General features: G+C 50.5%; 1 protein-coding gene across 2 annotated transcripts in view; it reads left to right on the top strand.

Moving 5' to 3' along the window:
• Positions 1–7,350: 7,350 nt before the first annotated feature.
• The window catches only part of tanc1b (tetratricopeptide repeat, ankyrin repeat and coiled-coil containing 1b), a 30,847-nt gene continuing 22,457 nt past the window's right edge, over positions 7,351–15,740 (top strand). For both annotated transcript variants that reach the window (XM_076263547.1, XM_076263546.1), the window contains exons 1-3: positions 7,351–7,576; positions 9,995–10,161; positions 12,705–13,312. In XM_076263547.1, the coding sequence (XP_076119662.1) occupies positions 7,492–7,576; positions 9,995–10,161; positions 12,705–13,312 (860 nt within the window). In that variant the 5' untranslated portion in view covers positions 7,351–7,491. The remainder of the gene's footprint in view (positions 7,577–9,994; positions 10,162–12,704; positions 13,313–15,740) is intronic.

Genomic DNA, 15,740 nt, shown 5'->3' with positions numbered 1-15,740 from the left:
AGACATAGCATACACACACACACACACTCATACAGACATAGCACACACACACACACACACACACACACACACACACACACACTCCCACCGCTTACACTCACCACACTCACACACACACTCCCACCACTTACACTCACCACACTCACACACACACACACACTCCCACCGCTTACACTCACCACACTCACACACACACACACTCCCACCGCTTACACTCACCACACTCACACACACACACACACACTCCCACCGCTTACACTCACCACACTCACACACACACTCCCACCACTTACACTCACCACACTCACACACACACACACACACACTCCCACCACTTACACTCACCACACTCACACACACACACACACACACACTCACACCGCTTACACTCACCACACACACACACACACACACACTCACACCGCTTACACTCACCACACTCACACACACACACACACACACACACTCACACCGCTTACACTCACCACACACACACACACACACACACACACACACACACACACACTCCCACCGCTTACACTCACCACACTCACACACACACTCCCACCACTTACACTCACCACACTCACACACACACACACACACACTCCCACCACTTACACTCACCACACTCACACACACACACACTCACACCGCTTACACTCACCACACTCACACACACACACACACACTCCCACCACTTACACTCACCACACTCACACACACACACACACTCACACCGCTTACACTCACCACACTCACACACACACACACACACACTCACACCACTTACACTCACCACACTCACACACACACACACACACACACTCACACCGCTTACACTCACCACACTCACACACACACACACACACTCACACCACATACACAGACACACACACCACATACACAGACACACACACACATACGCATACACACATCTCTCACACACACACACACACACACACACACACACACACACACCACACATACACACACACTCACACACACACACACACACAACTCACACACACACTCACACCACATACAGACACACACACACCACACATACACACACACTCACACCACATACACATACACACACACATACGCATACACACATCACATACACACACACACACACACACACACACCACACATACACACACACACACACACACACACACACACACACACATACATACACACACACTCATGCCACACACACGCTTTATTCACATGCTCAACCCCCACTAACCACTTTTACACACACTCTCTTTACTTACACCCTCACTAGACTTTACTTACTCACACCCCTCACTCATACACACACACACTTTTTACTCACACTCTCTACACACACTCCGACAGTGATCTATCATAAGGAGTAACACCATCACTGTTGCTTGAATATGAATAAGGAGGATCAGTCCTGCTGTGGTGAAACTGCTAAATTGTTAATCAATGCTTCTGTGTTCTTTGTTGTGAGTGGCACACTTTGTGAACAGTGGGCAGACATTATGTGTAGGCACTGCGACTTCTTTTTAGAGAGCTGATTTTGTCCCTTCCCAGGGCTCCACATGCGCCCATTCATCTGAGCCTGATTAGCAGACGGACATTTTATATCTGAGGCGTGCTAGTGCAACAATGCGTTCTCAGTATGCACCAGATTCCACCATTTTAAGCAATTATGGATTCATTCATTCAATCCAAAAAGTGAATGCACCCAAGAGTTGAGCGCAGGGGGAAAACAAGGTAGAAGCTAGCTAAATTCACCTCATCTCGCTCTCTCTCTCTCTCTCTCTCTCTCTCTCTCTCTCTCTCTCTCTCTCTCTCTCTCTCTCTCTCTCTCTCTCTCTCTCTCTCTCTCTGTCTCTCTCTCTCTCTCACTTGTTTGAAAGCACACCTTGATTTGGTGTTCAAAGATCACTTTTCCTTGATCTAACGTAACCCACACATAAACACACACACACAAACACAGAGGCCTGGGTCTGCATTGCATGCAGGGCTCTTTATGCCTCTGATAAAAAGCTACAATTGGAATCCTGAGTCCCTGGAGACGGCCTTTCATGTGGCGTAATTAAGGGCTGAAAAGCCACATGTTCAGCCTTCACTCTCGCTCCCTTTCTCTTCCTTCCTCTCTCCATCACTCTCTCATTCCCTTTCTCTATCACTCTCTCGCTCCCTTTCTCTTCCTCCCTCTCTCCATCACTCTCATTCCCCCTCTATCACTCTCTCGCTCCCTTTCTCTTCCTTCCTCCCTCCCTCTCTCACTCTCTCGCTCCCTTTCTCTTCCTCCCTCTCTCTCTCTCTCGCTCCTTTTCTCTTCCTCCCTCTCTCTCTCTCTCGCTCCCTTTCTCTTCCTCCCTCTCTCCATCACTCTCTCCCTTCTTCTCTCTATCACTCTCTCGCTCCCTCTCTCTTTGTTCCAGTTGTAGCCCTCAGGGGACGGGGTGCGGGGGAGTGCGGTATTGCTATATTGTTGTGGAATTGTCCACATTAAAGGTGAGCTCCCCCTGTCACACACACTTTCTCTCTCTCTCTCTCTCTGTCTGTCTCTCTCTCTCTCTCTCACGCACACACACACACACATACACACACACCCTTTATTCCTCTCTCTTCCTGACCACACTTTCTCAAGGTTGCCCATGAGGTCTTTCTTCCTCATTCATTTTCCCGTTTGCATCTCCATCCCCCACTCCTGCATCATCTGGGCCTCAGGACCTCTGGCTCCATCCACTGCCTTCCTCTTATCTGATGACCTAAATGTCAAAACTGACATCCATCCAAACCTGCAGCTACAACCTCAGTCTGTGTATCTCCCCCCCCCCCCCCCCCACACACACACACACACACACCTTCTGTGCACTCGAAAGCGATTTCTTTCTGTCCTCCACCCCTGGTTCTCAGGAGCTCTGTGTGCTGATTGGTTGTGCTGCTCTGGAGAGCTCAATGATGGATAAACTGCCTCCTAGCCTCTGCCTCCGTCCGCTTCTCTCTTATCTGATGACCTGAATATCAAAACTGACATCCACCCAAACCTGCAGCTGCAACCTTCTTGTCTTCACCCACCGCCCACCACCTACCACCCCACCTATCCCCCCAGCCCTAACCTGCAGCCCTGCCTGGCCTGTACTAGAAAGGGCTTGCTTTATGAGCCCCCAACCCCCCCCTCGGGAGCTTTGTGTGCCGATCATTTGCGTCACTGTCAACCATTCACCTGGAGACCTACATGCTGGAACTGCAGCTCACACTCCGCGGTGTGGGGGGGGGGCTGCAGTTGCCAAGGGAACGAGGAGGGGGGGGGGGGGTTAAGAGCAGGGCGGCCAGTAGGCCTGACATGACGTGGTGTCGACAGACAGGAGCTCAGAAACATGACAACAAAAAATACCACATGAAAGATTAGCATTTGGAGAAGCGTTCCCTCCCATGGCAACCCTGCAGCATGGCCACAATGCGGCATTCACTCAGAGTGACTGATGAACGAGCGAAATGAAAGGGGCACTTGGTGTGTGCTCGGAGATGGCCAAAAGAGACCGAGACAATTGACAGCCTCCTCACCTGTGCGTGGAGTGTTGTGTGTGTGTGTGTGTGTTTGTTGTGCTGGAGAGAGACGGTATTGTCGTTTGTCTTGCCTCATTAGGAGATGTGCTTGCAGGGGCTCAGCGCTTAGGTACCCTGCTGAGGTTTGTAGAGAGTGTTTACCACTTGTGTCTTTGCCATCTAATTGTTTCATTCCAGCAGCATCACCCCCTACCCACATCACCTCCACCCCTACCCCATGCTAACGGCACTTTAATGAACCACCTGCCATTAAGCTCACAGCCAGAGTGTGTGTGTGTTTTGAGAGGCAGTGTGTGTGTGTGTGTGTGTGTGTGTGTGTGTGTGTGTGTGTGTGTGTGTGTGTGTGTGAAAAAGAGAGAGAGAGAGAGAGAGAAAGAGAAATACATACTTTGTGTGTGCCCTCTGCTGCTCTATCCCTAGCTTCCTGCTGTAGTTTTCTGCAGCAAGTAAAATCCCTGGTGCACATAGCATCCAGCACATGCTTAATGTACTGAAAAGGTTAATGAAGAACCCGCCAATCCCCCTTTATGCATGCATGCCTTTCACCTTCCCACCAACAGCAGGCCATCACACTCAAAGTCCGACTGCTGCCAAAAGACGGCTCGATACGTCAGGCCTCGCTTTGCCGCGCCGCGTCTTATTTCTCTACACCTGCGACGGGCACAGCAAGCCCACTCTGGCTCGACCCGATCCGATCGTTGCCCAAAACAAGACTTGGCGCTGGCTTTATGCTATGCCCACCTGTGGCCCGTAGACAGACGGAGAGGGGGCAGGAGGGGGGGGGGGGGGGGGGGATGTGCGTGTTTGTATGCTGCGCGGCTCTGAGTGAGTGTGGGACGATCTAAATCTAATCAGGCCCGTGTTTGGAGGACCGACTCGCTATCTCGTCTTTGTTATCTCAGACCTATTTCAGCTCGGAGAGAGGACCGGCAGCTAGCAGTCAAGTCAGCCTCCGAACTGCTCAGAAGGCAGACAAGTCATTGCCCCCACCCCCTAGACGCAATAAAATGTCCACGACCACCAGACAATTTGCCGTTTTCTTGCAGTGAACAGACCAAGTGGCTTTAAACAGCTGTTGTGAAGGGGAGTTGTTGCAGTCTGTGCCTCCTCCCCAGCAAAAGGTCATCTGAAAAGAGAAGGTGACCCACAGCATCATCCCTCCAATAGCTGCCATTATGGATTAAGGCCCTCTGTCCAAGAAGGACAAAATACATATTGTACTTTTCATCAAATTGTAAATAATGTAGAACTTTACACACACATAGACCAACTGTTGGTTAGTAACTGACAGTTGTTTGACAAGGTTATGAGCTGTGATCAGGGACTATTTTAACAGACACACACACACACACACACACACACACATTTACAGATGCTTCCAATCCTCCCAGGGAGTCTAAAGCTTGAAGATGCCACATGAGCATCGGTATGCAGACTGGGAACTCTAAAAGATGTCCGCTGGGTCGGTCTCGAGCACCCCTGCTGTTGCTGCTGTTTTCCGTGCGGTGCCCTCCTACCGTGTCAGCCAGCAGATGCCCGTGTGTGCCCGCTGTGGGAAGCGCCTACCTCAGCTAGGCCTCCCTACTGCCAGCTGCTCCGTCAGGCAGGAGCTGCCCTCCCATATGACCGCCGAGAATCTGCCTCTCCAGAGCACACTTTAATTAATGCCTCCCTCCTCCGTTCCTCTCCTCTCTCTCTCTCTCTCTCTCTCTCTCTCTCTCTCTCCATTTCCCTTGCGTTTTCACTCTTTCACCACCTCTCTCTAGCCATTACCTTTGCATTTTTTTGTCTCACTCTCCCCATTTTCTTCATGTTTCTCTCTCTCTCTCTCTCTCTCTATCTCTGTCTCTCTCTCTCTGTTTAATCCTAATTCATAGCTGCCAGTGGACAGCTTTTTGCATAATGGAGTCTCTGAAGGCCCCTGCCTCTCCTCCACGGTGCTGCATCAGCGCCCGCAAGACTTCCTGCTTTGCAGCCGACAGCCGATTCTCAGATAATTAGTCTGCTCGCGTTTGTACTGGATTAGGCAGTGTTAATGTGCTACATTGCGCTTGGCGCCGCGCACACAGCATCGCAATCATTTCCAAAACGTCCTTCAAGCTGCGTTAGTGTGAGGGATGGAGGCCGAGAGCTGGTGTAGGTGTTTGACCACTCCTCTCGTGGAGAGATGGATGCTCGCCGACCGCCTGTGTCCCAGTAGCTCCCTTCCCCAAAGAACTGGTGGAGTGCCATTCCTATTAACCTCTCGTCAGGCCCAGAAGGCACATACCACCTCCTGTCAAGGTGGACTTTTCAGGAATAAGTCACCTGGCATGAATATGCAGTGAGATGTGTGAACCATTCAAGGTCTTCCGCTGTTCACGTTGCCAAGCCCTTTTTTTAATTTTATTTCTGTCTTTGTGCCTGCCTTTTATAGGCAAATGAATCAAACGCTTGACATAAATACCAAAGGCCAGACCTTATCCGAGGACGCCGTTTGTTGCCCCCCATGAAGCCTTTAGTCTTGGATTTACAGGTTCCTGTTGGCTGGCATTTTTTCTCTGCAGATGAACGCAGTTGTCATTTGACTGGAGTGCGTCCAAGCTCGGCGTCGGCCTAGCAGCAGTGGCTAGGTGCTGCGCGCCAAGGTAATAAATGTCTGAATGAGAGGTCGTACACCCCAATGGTGCTCCATCTGTTCCCCAGTTCCTTGCTTACACATCATTGTGCTGTTATGGTTTTGCGAAGCCGGCTGGTTGCCTTCAGTGTATGAGGAGGAAGCTGGTCACCTGCTTTTCCTCCATGGCCTTGAAAGTGTGTCAGCTCCTGCATTCCTCCCCCCCCCTCCTCCTCCTCCTCTTCCTCCTCCTCCTGTTCCTCCTCCTCTTAGGATTGAGTGTAATTAGCACAGAGGGAGTCACACATCCCCCAGGCACCTCATTTTCCCGTCTCCTCTCTCGTTCATTAGAGCGCCTCCTCATCCCCACCTCTCTCTTTCTCTCTGTCTGTCTGTCTCTCTCTTTTTTCCCCCCTTTCACTTTGTCTCTCTGTATCACTCCGTATCCTAAACTCTTGTTGCGCTGCCTCCTTTTCTCTCTCATCTTTTAGAACCTTTAAACACGGAATTTCCCTCTTCCTCTCTCACTCTCACCCTTCATCCATTTTTCATTAATGTCTGCAAAAGGAGGAGAGCTGCCACACACACAGACACACACACATACACACACACACACACACACACACACACACACACACACACACACACACACACACACACACAGGAACTGAGGCAGACACAGGTTCAACAGCCTACTTTCAGATGCCCACCTGGGAGAGGTGCTGGCGGGATTATTAGCCGCCCCCCGCTCAACCCCCTGTTCATCAGAGCCAACCACCCGCAGTGGAGGCCGGGGGAAGCATGGCCACAGCCAGGCTAAGAGGGGCACTCTCTGGGCTGGATCATCAGTGAATGACACCCCACCTCCCACCCCTCCCAAGCCCTGTGGCATGCCGCTCGAAAATGTCCTCACCTCAGCCATCTTTTAATCGTTTAATGCAAACAGTGGAAATGGGGTCATGGCCCCATCTAGCCAGCAGCATGCAAGTTTAGTCACGCCGCCGTGGTCGAGTAGCGTCCCTGGAGATTCCCCCGAAGCCCGCCAGCTCATTCTCCTCAGACCCTGGGCAGCAGCGCTGGGAACTGCACCTCTAACCAATCGATCCAATAACGCAGTAACCCCACCACCACCTCCCAGCGAAAATTAATCAATCAATCCCTTTTTCTCTCTCTCTCTCTCTCTCTAGGTGGTGGCGTACCACTACTGCCAGGCGGACAACACGTACACGTGCCTGGTGCCGGAGTTCGTGCACAGTGTGGCGGCGCTCCTGTGCCGGGCGCCGGTGCTCGGCGCCTACCGGGAGCTCCTCCTGCGGGAGCCGCACCTGCAGAGCATGCTGAGCCTGCGCTCCTGCGTCCAGGACCCCTCGGCCGCCTTCCGCCGCGGCGTGCTGGAACCCCTGCTCAGCCTGCGCAAGGGTAAGACGGTCCACCGTGGCGCCATGATCAGGAGAGTGGACTCAGGGGGGGCGACGATGTCCTCTGATCCTTATCCCTCTCAGGCTTGACTGGACGGCTGTCAGGATATCAACTGGCTGTTAGATGATTGGGCGCTGTCACTATTAAAGATTAAGGTTAAAAGATAAAGGTACTAAGAGATTTTGTGTACCTGTGAAATATAATTTTTTTGTCTCGTGTTCAATCTACCAAGATCTCCATCTTGTGGGTTATCCCACTGACATGGGGGTAGGGGTGTAGGACAGTTAACCTGCCAATAAAAAAAGGCTAAAAATGATAAAAAAACAGATAATTTTTTTTTTTGACTGCTCCTCTAGCCTGAATTGCCTTTATGGCAGTTGGTGAAGCATTGAATTAAATGAATGAGTCATATGAGCAGATGAGTCACTGGCAACAGTCCCTGAACATAAAGTGGGTTCACATTTTTACTAGCGCTCTTTTGTCTCGGTTTGTTCAGCGCACCTTTGCCACAGTTGTCTGTAAAAAACATTGTCTGCTCAGAATTATTTAAGAACTGTTGCCAGGGAGCTCGCATTATTTGTTTCGTCTGAGTAAGACGACCTCAAGGTCAGTTGAAAAATCTTGCAGCTTGATCAGGAGACAAAAGGGAGGCTCCATCTTGCTGCAGTTCGAGTAATAGCCCAGCGAATAGGTTAAGTGAGTAAGCCATCTCTGTACAATGGCTTGGAACATTGTTAATTGCTTCAGTGTAGTGGCCTCATGTTAGCATGAAGTATTGATTTGAGTCATTGTCACACTTAATAGGTTTTCTTTCTCAAGTGTCCATTACTCTTTCGGGTGTTTTTTTCTTTTCCTGCAGTCTATGGATAGAATGTTCCATCCCTGTAGAGAAACGTAGGTCCCATGAGTCTCCGCCGATTCTTTTCTCTTTTTTTGTCCCCTCAGACACGTGGCTGACAATCTCAAGGTCACCTGAGGATTGTGTACACAGAGCACAGCCCCTCTCTTAGTCCTCTCCATCACACAATCAATACTGTATTATGGCTAGTCGGGGCCCAAGATGTGTAGATAAATAGCCACGTGCCTGCGGGACGGAAATGACATGGACTGCGCTGTGAATTGACCAGTAGCCTGTGTGTGTGTGTGTGTGTGTGTTTGTGTTTGTGCGTGTGTGTGCGTGTGTTTGTGTGTGGGGGCAGGAAAGTTACTTGTGCGATGGGACCACCGGACTAGAACATGATGGATCGGTGCAGCTCACTTCTCCCTCGTCGCCTGTCTCACCGCAGGAGCAATGGTCAGCAGAATGAGGGTCGATACTGAGGAAAGGTTTCATTGTGTCCTACACCGCAATGACCTCCTCTTAGTATCGGTGCTAGGCTCGGAGACTGCTGGATCTTTTTTGGTCCATAACGTTGTAGATCGCAGTGTTCAAAGCGCAGCAGAAATGTAGTTTCTTTATAGAAATGTCTACAGGGTTTGGACCTTGAGCTGCCAGAGGGAGGAATCTCTCCCTCCTCTGAGTTATCGTTTCATTCCCTTTCTCTTTTTCACGCTTTAGTCACCTGACAGAACTAGACATCCATGCATAACGAGGCAACTCCGAATTGAGCTGAATGTTTTAGCCTCGTCAGAGAGAGCGATTGCACCACTGTTAGGATATTACACACACACACACACACACACACACACCTACACACACCTACACGTACACACACACACACACACACACACACTTGTAGCAGTGCCATGTTTTCAACACACTGGTGCGGATTCTGTGCTGCTCAGCAGATCCCAGCCCAGGCCCTGCTGATGCTGATACTCCTCTACTGCTTCTGCTACTGCATTGCAGGATATGTCAGTAAAAAGCTCTATTATTCCTGGGCTACACAGAGAATACATTACCAACCCCACATGCCCGGCTTTAAAAAAAACATATGCCTGGATTAGATGTCTGGAATCTGAGTCTCATTTGTGGAGCTTTTAAATCTTCTTTTCAAGCTGCTGTAGGTTGGAACAGACCCAACCCCCCCACCCCCCCATCCCCCAGTAGTAATACTACCCAGAACCTTGACTGTTGGAATGCACTTTATTGAATGGTGGTTATGTAGGTGGATGTCTGAGAAATGCCAAACTGAAGATCAGTGAACCAACTGAGCTGAAAATTCAGGAGCTACAGAGTGTTTTGCAGTGGCCATGCAGTATAGTTTACAGGTTTCATCTAGGCTTTTGTTAATGGGAAAACTCAGTGATTGAACAATTATAGCCTAACATTTCAGCCTAGGTGTCCTAAGCAGTGACTGGTATTTTTTTAATGTAATGTTTGTAATGTTCTTGATAGCTGTGCTGACCAGCGTGTGTGTGCGTGCGTGTGTGTGTGTGTTTGTGTGTGTGTGTGTGTGTGCGCTCTGCGCTCCACAGAGAGGAAGATCCCCGAGGAGGACCTCATCATCCTGGTGGACGGCCTGAATGAGGCGGAGTTCCACAAGCCCGACTACGGAGACACCATTGCCTCCTTCATCACCAAGATCATCGCCAAGTTCCCCCCGTGGCTCAAGCTCATTGTGACCGTGCGGGTCAACTTACTGGTGAGGAGCTGGATGGCAGATCACTCTCTGGGGCATTTGGGGAGAGCATTGCCAGGGCAGATCACTCTCTGGGGCATTTGGGGAGAGAGTTGTCAGGGCAGTTGCTGTCAGACAAATTAGTTGCACACCAACCAACCACAACTCGCGATTAATTATACTAAGATAAACTGGAAAAAAGTAATGATTGTTTTTTAAGCTACCTTCTGTAAAGCTGGCAGAGTGAGATTTTGGTTTAGGTTGTTGCCATGTTCTTCCAGTGGCACTGTGTTTCGACCTTGCCAAAAGACAAAAGCTAACCCTAACCTTAACCCTAAAAAACAATCCAACCTGTTATGACACGGTAATGAAGTACTAGCGTTCTCCCACCACCAGAGCCGGAAGCCGCTCTCTCCTCCTCCTCCTCCTCCTCCTCCTCTTCCTCCTCCTCAGAGTGCATAGCACACCCGTTGACTCAGCCTACTGCTTAGTGAATCGCCATTAGCAGCGCCAGTAGACGTGTCCCCAGGACAGCTCCGCTCAAGAGATACGGACGCTCCTCTGCTCCAGGGGTTGGCGGGTGGACTTCCAGTTCGGTGCTCCATCACCAGCGCACCAGGGAGGAGGTGCGCCCAGTGAGGGCAGTATGCTGTAGTTGCTCAGCAGGCTCTGTTAGACCCCCCTCCGCTAGCATGGGAGATGCATAGCATGGACAGCATAGAGTACAGGGAGTTGGCTTGGCAAGTTCAGATCTTAACAGTGTGTGCATGTCAAGGAGGAGCTCTGTATATGTGCCTTATCTTTGCTGGATCTAAAAGCTGTAGCCTCTGAAAGCGATAAACTAAGTACTCAAGAACACCATTATAGAAAGAACAAGGCAGTGTGTGTCTGTCTGTCTGTCTGCAGACAGCAGTGGGTGTTAGTCTGCGGAGAGTTGACCTCCTTTTGTTGATCCTCTCTCCGCTGGGATTTCTCTCTCTCCCATTTGTTTTGTTTTATTGCATTCTTCTAAGCCCGGGAATCAGTGTCCTGCATTCTAATCCTGTTTTGACTGTCTTTGTTTATTAGTGTGTGCGTGACACAAGAGACGACCAAAGGGACATAGAAAGAGAAAGAGAGAGGGAGAGAGAGAAAGGAAGTGGAAACATTATCTTTTGTATTTTTATAATCGAGAGGTCTGAGGCTCCCGATCACTCCTCTCCAAATTGTTTGTCTGCTGTGTGTATGTGTGATTATGTTTTTTTTTTGTTATGTGTGTGTGTGTGTGTGTGATGTGTGTGGGGGAGAGTGTACTGTAGATCTGGGCTCCTCTCCTGCTGGAGCCATTGATGAGAAAAGTTGAGAGTCTCTCTCTGATGAGATCGTCCACCAGCAGCACAGGAAATTACTCCTGAATCTGAGGGATGCTAATGCCTAATCTACTTGGACCGTGCTAGCAGAGCTTGGGAGATGTGTGTGTGTGTGTGACGACTATGTTCATAAATAACACCAGGACAAGCAACCAGTCAATGGGAATCTGAGCGGTCATTTGTTTGTATTGACTCTCCTGTGTGAGTAGTGTGTGTCGTGTGTAGTTTTGATGTTGACTGACACCGTTACCCAAATGTGCTATCCTCAGGCGGCATGTCTGTCTGCAGAGGGCTCTGACTGGCAGGTGGAGGGGCATCGAGTTTTGGGCCCCTGGGCTTTTAGAGACAGAGATAGACACAGTGTAAGTCAAATGAGAATGGGAGGGAGGGAAGAGAGCGGGCCAGAGAGAGAAAGAGAAAGAGAGAGAGAGAGAATGGAAGTGATGCAGGTGTAGAAGTCTCCCGGTGGCTCTGGATTGTCTCCCAGCTCATCTCTCTCTCTCTCTCTCTCTCTCTCTTTGTTTGCAAACAAGGCCGGCTGTGCCTGCTGCAGGCTGATAGCTCAGTGCTTAGTGCCGGCTCATACTCCTCACAGCCACAACACACACACTCACACACACACACACACACACACACACACACACCCACCACCACCACCACCACCACCACAGACCCTACATGGAGCATGAAGCCGGTGAGTGAGAAATGCACCTGCTGCTCTGCTGCAGCCCTGTGTTACTCCTGGCCAAGGAGACATGTGGGCCAGACTAGCAGACTCTAGAGAGAGACATGTGGGCCAGACTAGCAGACTCTAGAGAGAGACATGTGGGCCAGACTAGCAGACTCTAGAGAGAGACATGTGGGCCAGACTAGCAGACTCTAGAGAGAGACATGTGGGCCAGACTAGCAGACTCTAGAGAGAGACATGTGGGCCAGACTAGCAGACTCTAGAGAGAGCGTGGCGACGGATGTGTGCACATCCACATCAAATGCACACAGTGCTGTCTACACCATGCAGTCGGCCCCCTGTTAGGAGTTAGGAGTTATAAGTGCAGCAAGCTGCCATGACACACTGAGTCTTGGTGCTCTTACATTAAATGGAAAGAAAAAAAAATGTGTCAGTTTTGACCTTGTTTGAAGCTTTTGTTAATGCTGCAAGGCTCCTCCACTGGTTTGCTGTGTCATAACCTCTTCCCCACCTTCCCTTATCTTCAACAGGAGATTACAAGCCTGCTGCCCTTCACTAAGATATCCCTGGACGAGTACCCCGACAACAAGGACATCGGCTCGGACCTGAACGCCTACATCCAGTACCGCATCAACGGCAGCAAGGACATCATGAACAACATCTCGCTCAACGGCAAGGCCGACCCGCTGATCGTGGGCAAGGTCAGCAGCCACCTGATGTCGCGCAGCCAGGGCTCCTACCTGTACCTGAAGCTGACGCTCGACCTGTTTGAGCGCGGCCACCTGGTCATCAAGAGCGCCAGCTACAAGGTGGTGCCCGTCTCGCTGGCCGAGCTCTACCTGCTCCAGTGCAACATGCGCTTCGCCAGCCAGGCGGCGTTCGAGCGCTGTCTGCCCGTGCTCAACGTGGCGCTGGCCTCGCTGCACCCCATGACGGACGAGCAGCTGTTCCACGCCGCCAACGCCGGGAGCGCGCGCGGCGAGCTGGCCTGGGAGGACTTTCAGCAGCGCGTGGAGCTGCTCGCCGGCTTCCTCATCCGGCGGCGCGACAAGACGCGCATGTTCTGCCACCCGTCCTTCCGCGAGTGGCTGGTGTGGCGCGCCGACGGCGAGAGCTCGGACTTCCTCTGCGACCCCAGGTGAGTTTTTTTTGCCGCGACGTGACAAGCTGTGCTGTGTTGTCACCACGGGTGGCCAAAACGGTTGGCAAAACACACTGCTGCTAGCATCTGAGCATTTCCTTCCCCTTTACAGCCAGAGGTACATTGTTACAGGAGTCTCTAATAAACAGGGACAGGAGTGGTATGAGGTCTCCTCTGTGCGAATGTACTCTGCGCTGTGGTTCACAGAGTTCCTCCGAATGAGATGGAATGAAAGGAACTAGGCTGGGGAGGGGTGGTGGGGGGGGGGGGTTGATTTGGAGAGGAATGTGTTGCTGTGTTCTACCCAGCTCGGTAATGAGCTCCACCGAAACACAATGGAAACCCTCCGCCAGGCCTCGGTTCCGAGCGCGGAGAAGAGCATCTGAGCTAGCTTTCAGGCTCTGGTGAAATGATAACATTGCACGAGTTCAAATGCTGTGCTGTGCTGCGTGTTGGGGCCTTGTATTTTTACCATAAATGGAGATGCTGCACGCCATTGTCCCTGCGAGACCGAACTTACAAAAGCCCTTTTCAGAAACAACTGCCTGTTTAGTGACTAATAGCATTCAGGGTCCATTCAGAACCTTTTGAAAAGGCCACGGAACAAACAGATTGTTTGGTGCAGAATTCTTTGAATTGTTTGTCATACATTGTAATCAACCCATCCCTCTATTTTATTCCTTATGACTCAGCAATATAGCTTCAAGTATTGTCTGGTCCACAATAGATCTAGATTTGCCCATGTATTATAGATACAGCATATACCCATATTGCTGAAACAGACTCCTAGCAACACTGTGATATTAGACTGAAAAGAAAACTAAGAGAATGAGAAAGAAAGAAAGTGAGTGAATTTTGAACTAGATTCCCCAAACGTTGGCTGACACATCCATATTTCTCCCCGCTCTGCTCTTTAAGCTGCATTCCATGGGGAAGATGGACGGGGGCGTGAGCGGAGTTTGGCAGGAACATGGGGACCGTCAGTATCCACCCTGTCCACTGTTCTCCCTCCACCCCCACCGTCCAACAACCCCCCTGCTCCCAGACCTGTGGCTTTCCTCTAGACTCTCCGAGTCCAACACTAAAACACGCCCCTGCCTGTGGTCTTCCTCCTCCTCCTCCTCCTCCTCCTCCTCCTCCTCATCCACCCCCTCTCTGCTTTTCTATAAACATGATTCAGAGATCAATGCCGGAGCCATCTGGCGGCTTGAGCCATCTTTTAATTATTCCCTTAATTAAGTTGGAACTGAGAGAATTTGCTCACTACTCAGGGATGTGAGTTTTAATGAGATGGTCTTCAAATACTCGGCAGTTCTTTTTTTTTGTCACTGGGTATTTACTGATGGAAACCATATTCCCGATCAGACATTTCTGAAGTCCACTGGTACACTGTTTTCCCCTGTCATAACTGGACAAGAAATTGGCTTGGCGCTAATTTCTTACTCGTCAACGAGAACCTGATGGAAAGTTTGTGCAAACAAGGCTTTAGGAGAGAAAAAAAAGAGGACACTGGTGGTTCTATTTTTTTGTGGGGGGGGATGAAAGGATTTTCGGGTGTGAAATATGCATGCAGCCGTCTGAAATATTAACATGTAATCTGCCATTTGTTCCACTTTAGCTCAGATGGTTTTGGCAGATAATTCAAACTCCAAAAAAACGTCACAATTTTAAAAAGAAATAAAAAATTAACCCTCCTGGGTCCCCTGTGCAGTTGGTTTAGGTCAGGTCAGGTTCAGTGTCTTTGTCTAATTATGACTCATTGGCCTGTGGCTTCACGGTCGTAGTGCGGACCTGAGGCCCTCTGTCTCGGAGGTGGCAGCATGTCCTCTTCAGAGCTCTAGCGTGCCGCCTCCCCATCCCGTCTCTCGAGGCCAACCGAGGCTCTCACATCCGCGCCGCATCACGCTTTCAAATCACGCCAGCCAGCACCCACCCACAAAAAGGTGACTGAAGATGCGGTGCCAAAAAAAAAAAGTTGGAAATGAAAGAGGAATCAAAGGGGCAAAGAGGAGAGGAAAAGAAACACACACACGCACGCACGCACGCACGCACGCACGCACGCACGCACGCACGCACGCACGCACGCGCACACGCACACGCACACGCACACGCACACGCACACGCACACGCACACGCACGCGCACGCACACACACACACACACACACACACACACACACACACACACACACACACACACACACACACACACACACACACACACACACACACACACACACACACACAGGCGCAATGGCTGCAGATTTTATGTGGTGATCAAAGTGAGTGTCATTCATGCGTGGCCTTTTAATGACGCTCGCTGTTAATTAACACCAGCACAAGCTTTGCCAACCATGGGAGAGAGCACAAGGATGCTCAATCCCTCATCTCTCTCTCTCTTTCCATCTCTCTCTCTCCCTCATCTCT

Source organism: Alosa pseudoharengus, unplaced genomic scaffold, assembly GCF_046254945.1.
Source record: "Alosa pseudoharengus isolate Yale_2024_CS ecotype anadromous, Long Island Sound unplaced genomic scaffold, YU_APseudo_1.1 YU_APseudo_1.1_scf_3, whole genome shotgun sequence".
Taxonomy (NCBI): Eukaryota; Metazoa; Chordata; class Actinopteri; order Clupeiformes; family Clupeidae; genus Alosa; species Alosa pseudoharengus.
The sequence above is the reverse complement of the archived record's forward strand: the minus strand, read 5'-3'. Positions and strand labels throughout refer to the sequence as shown.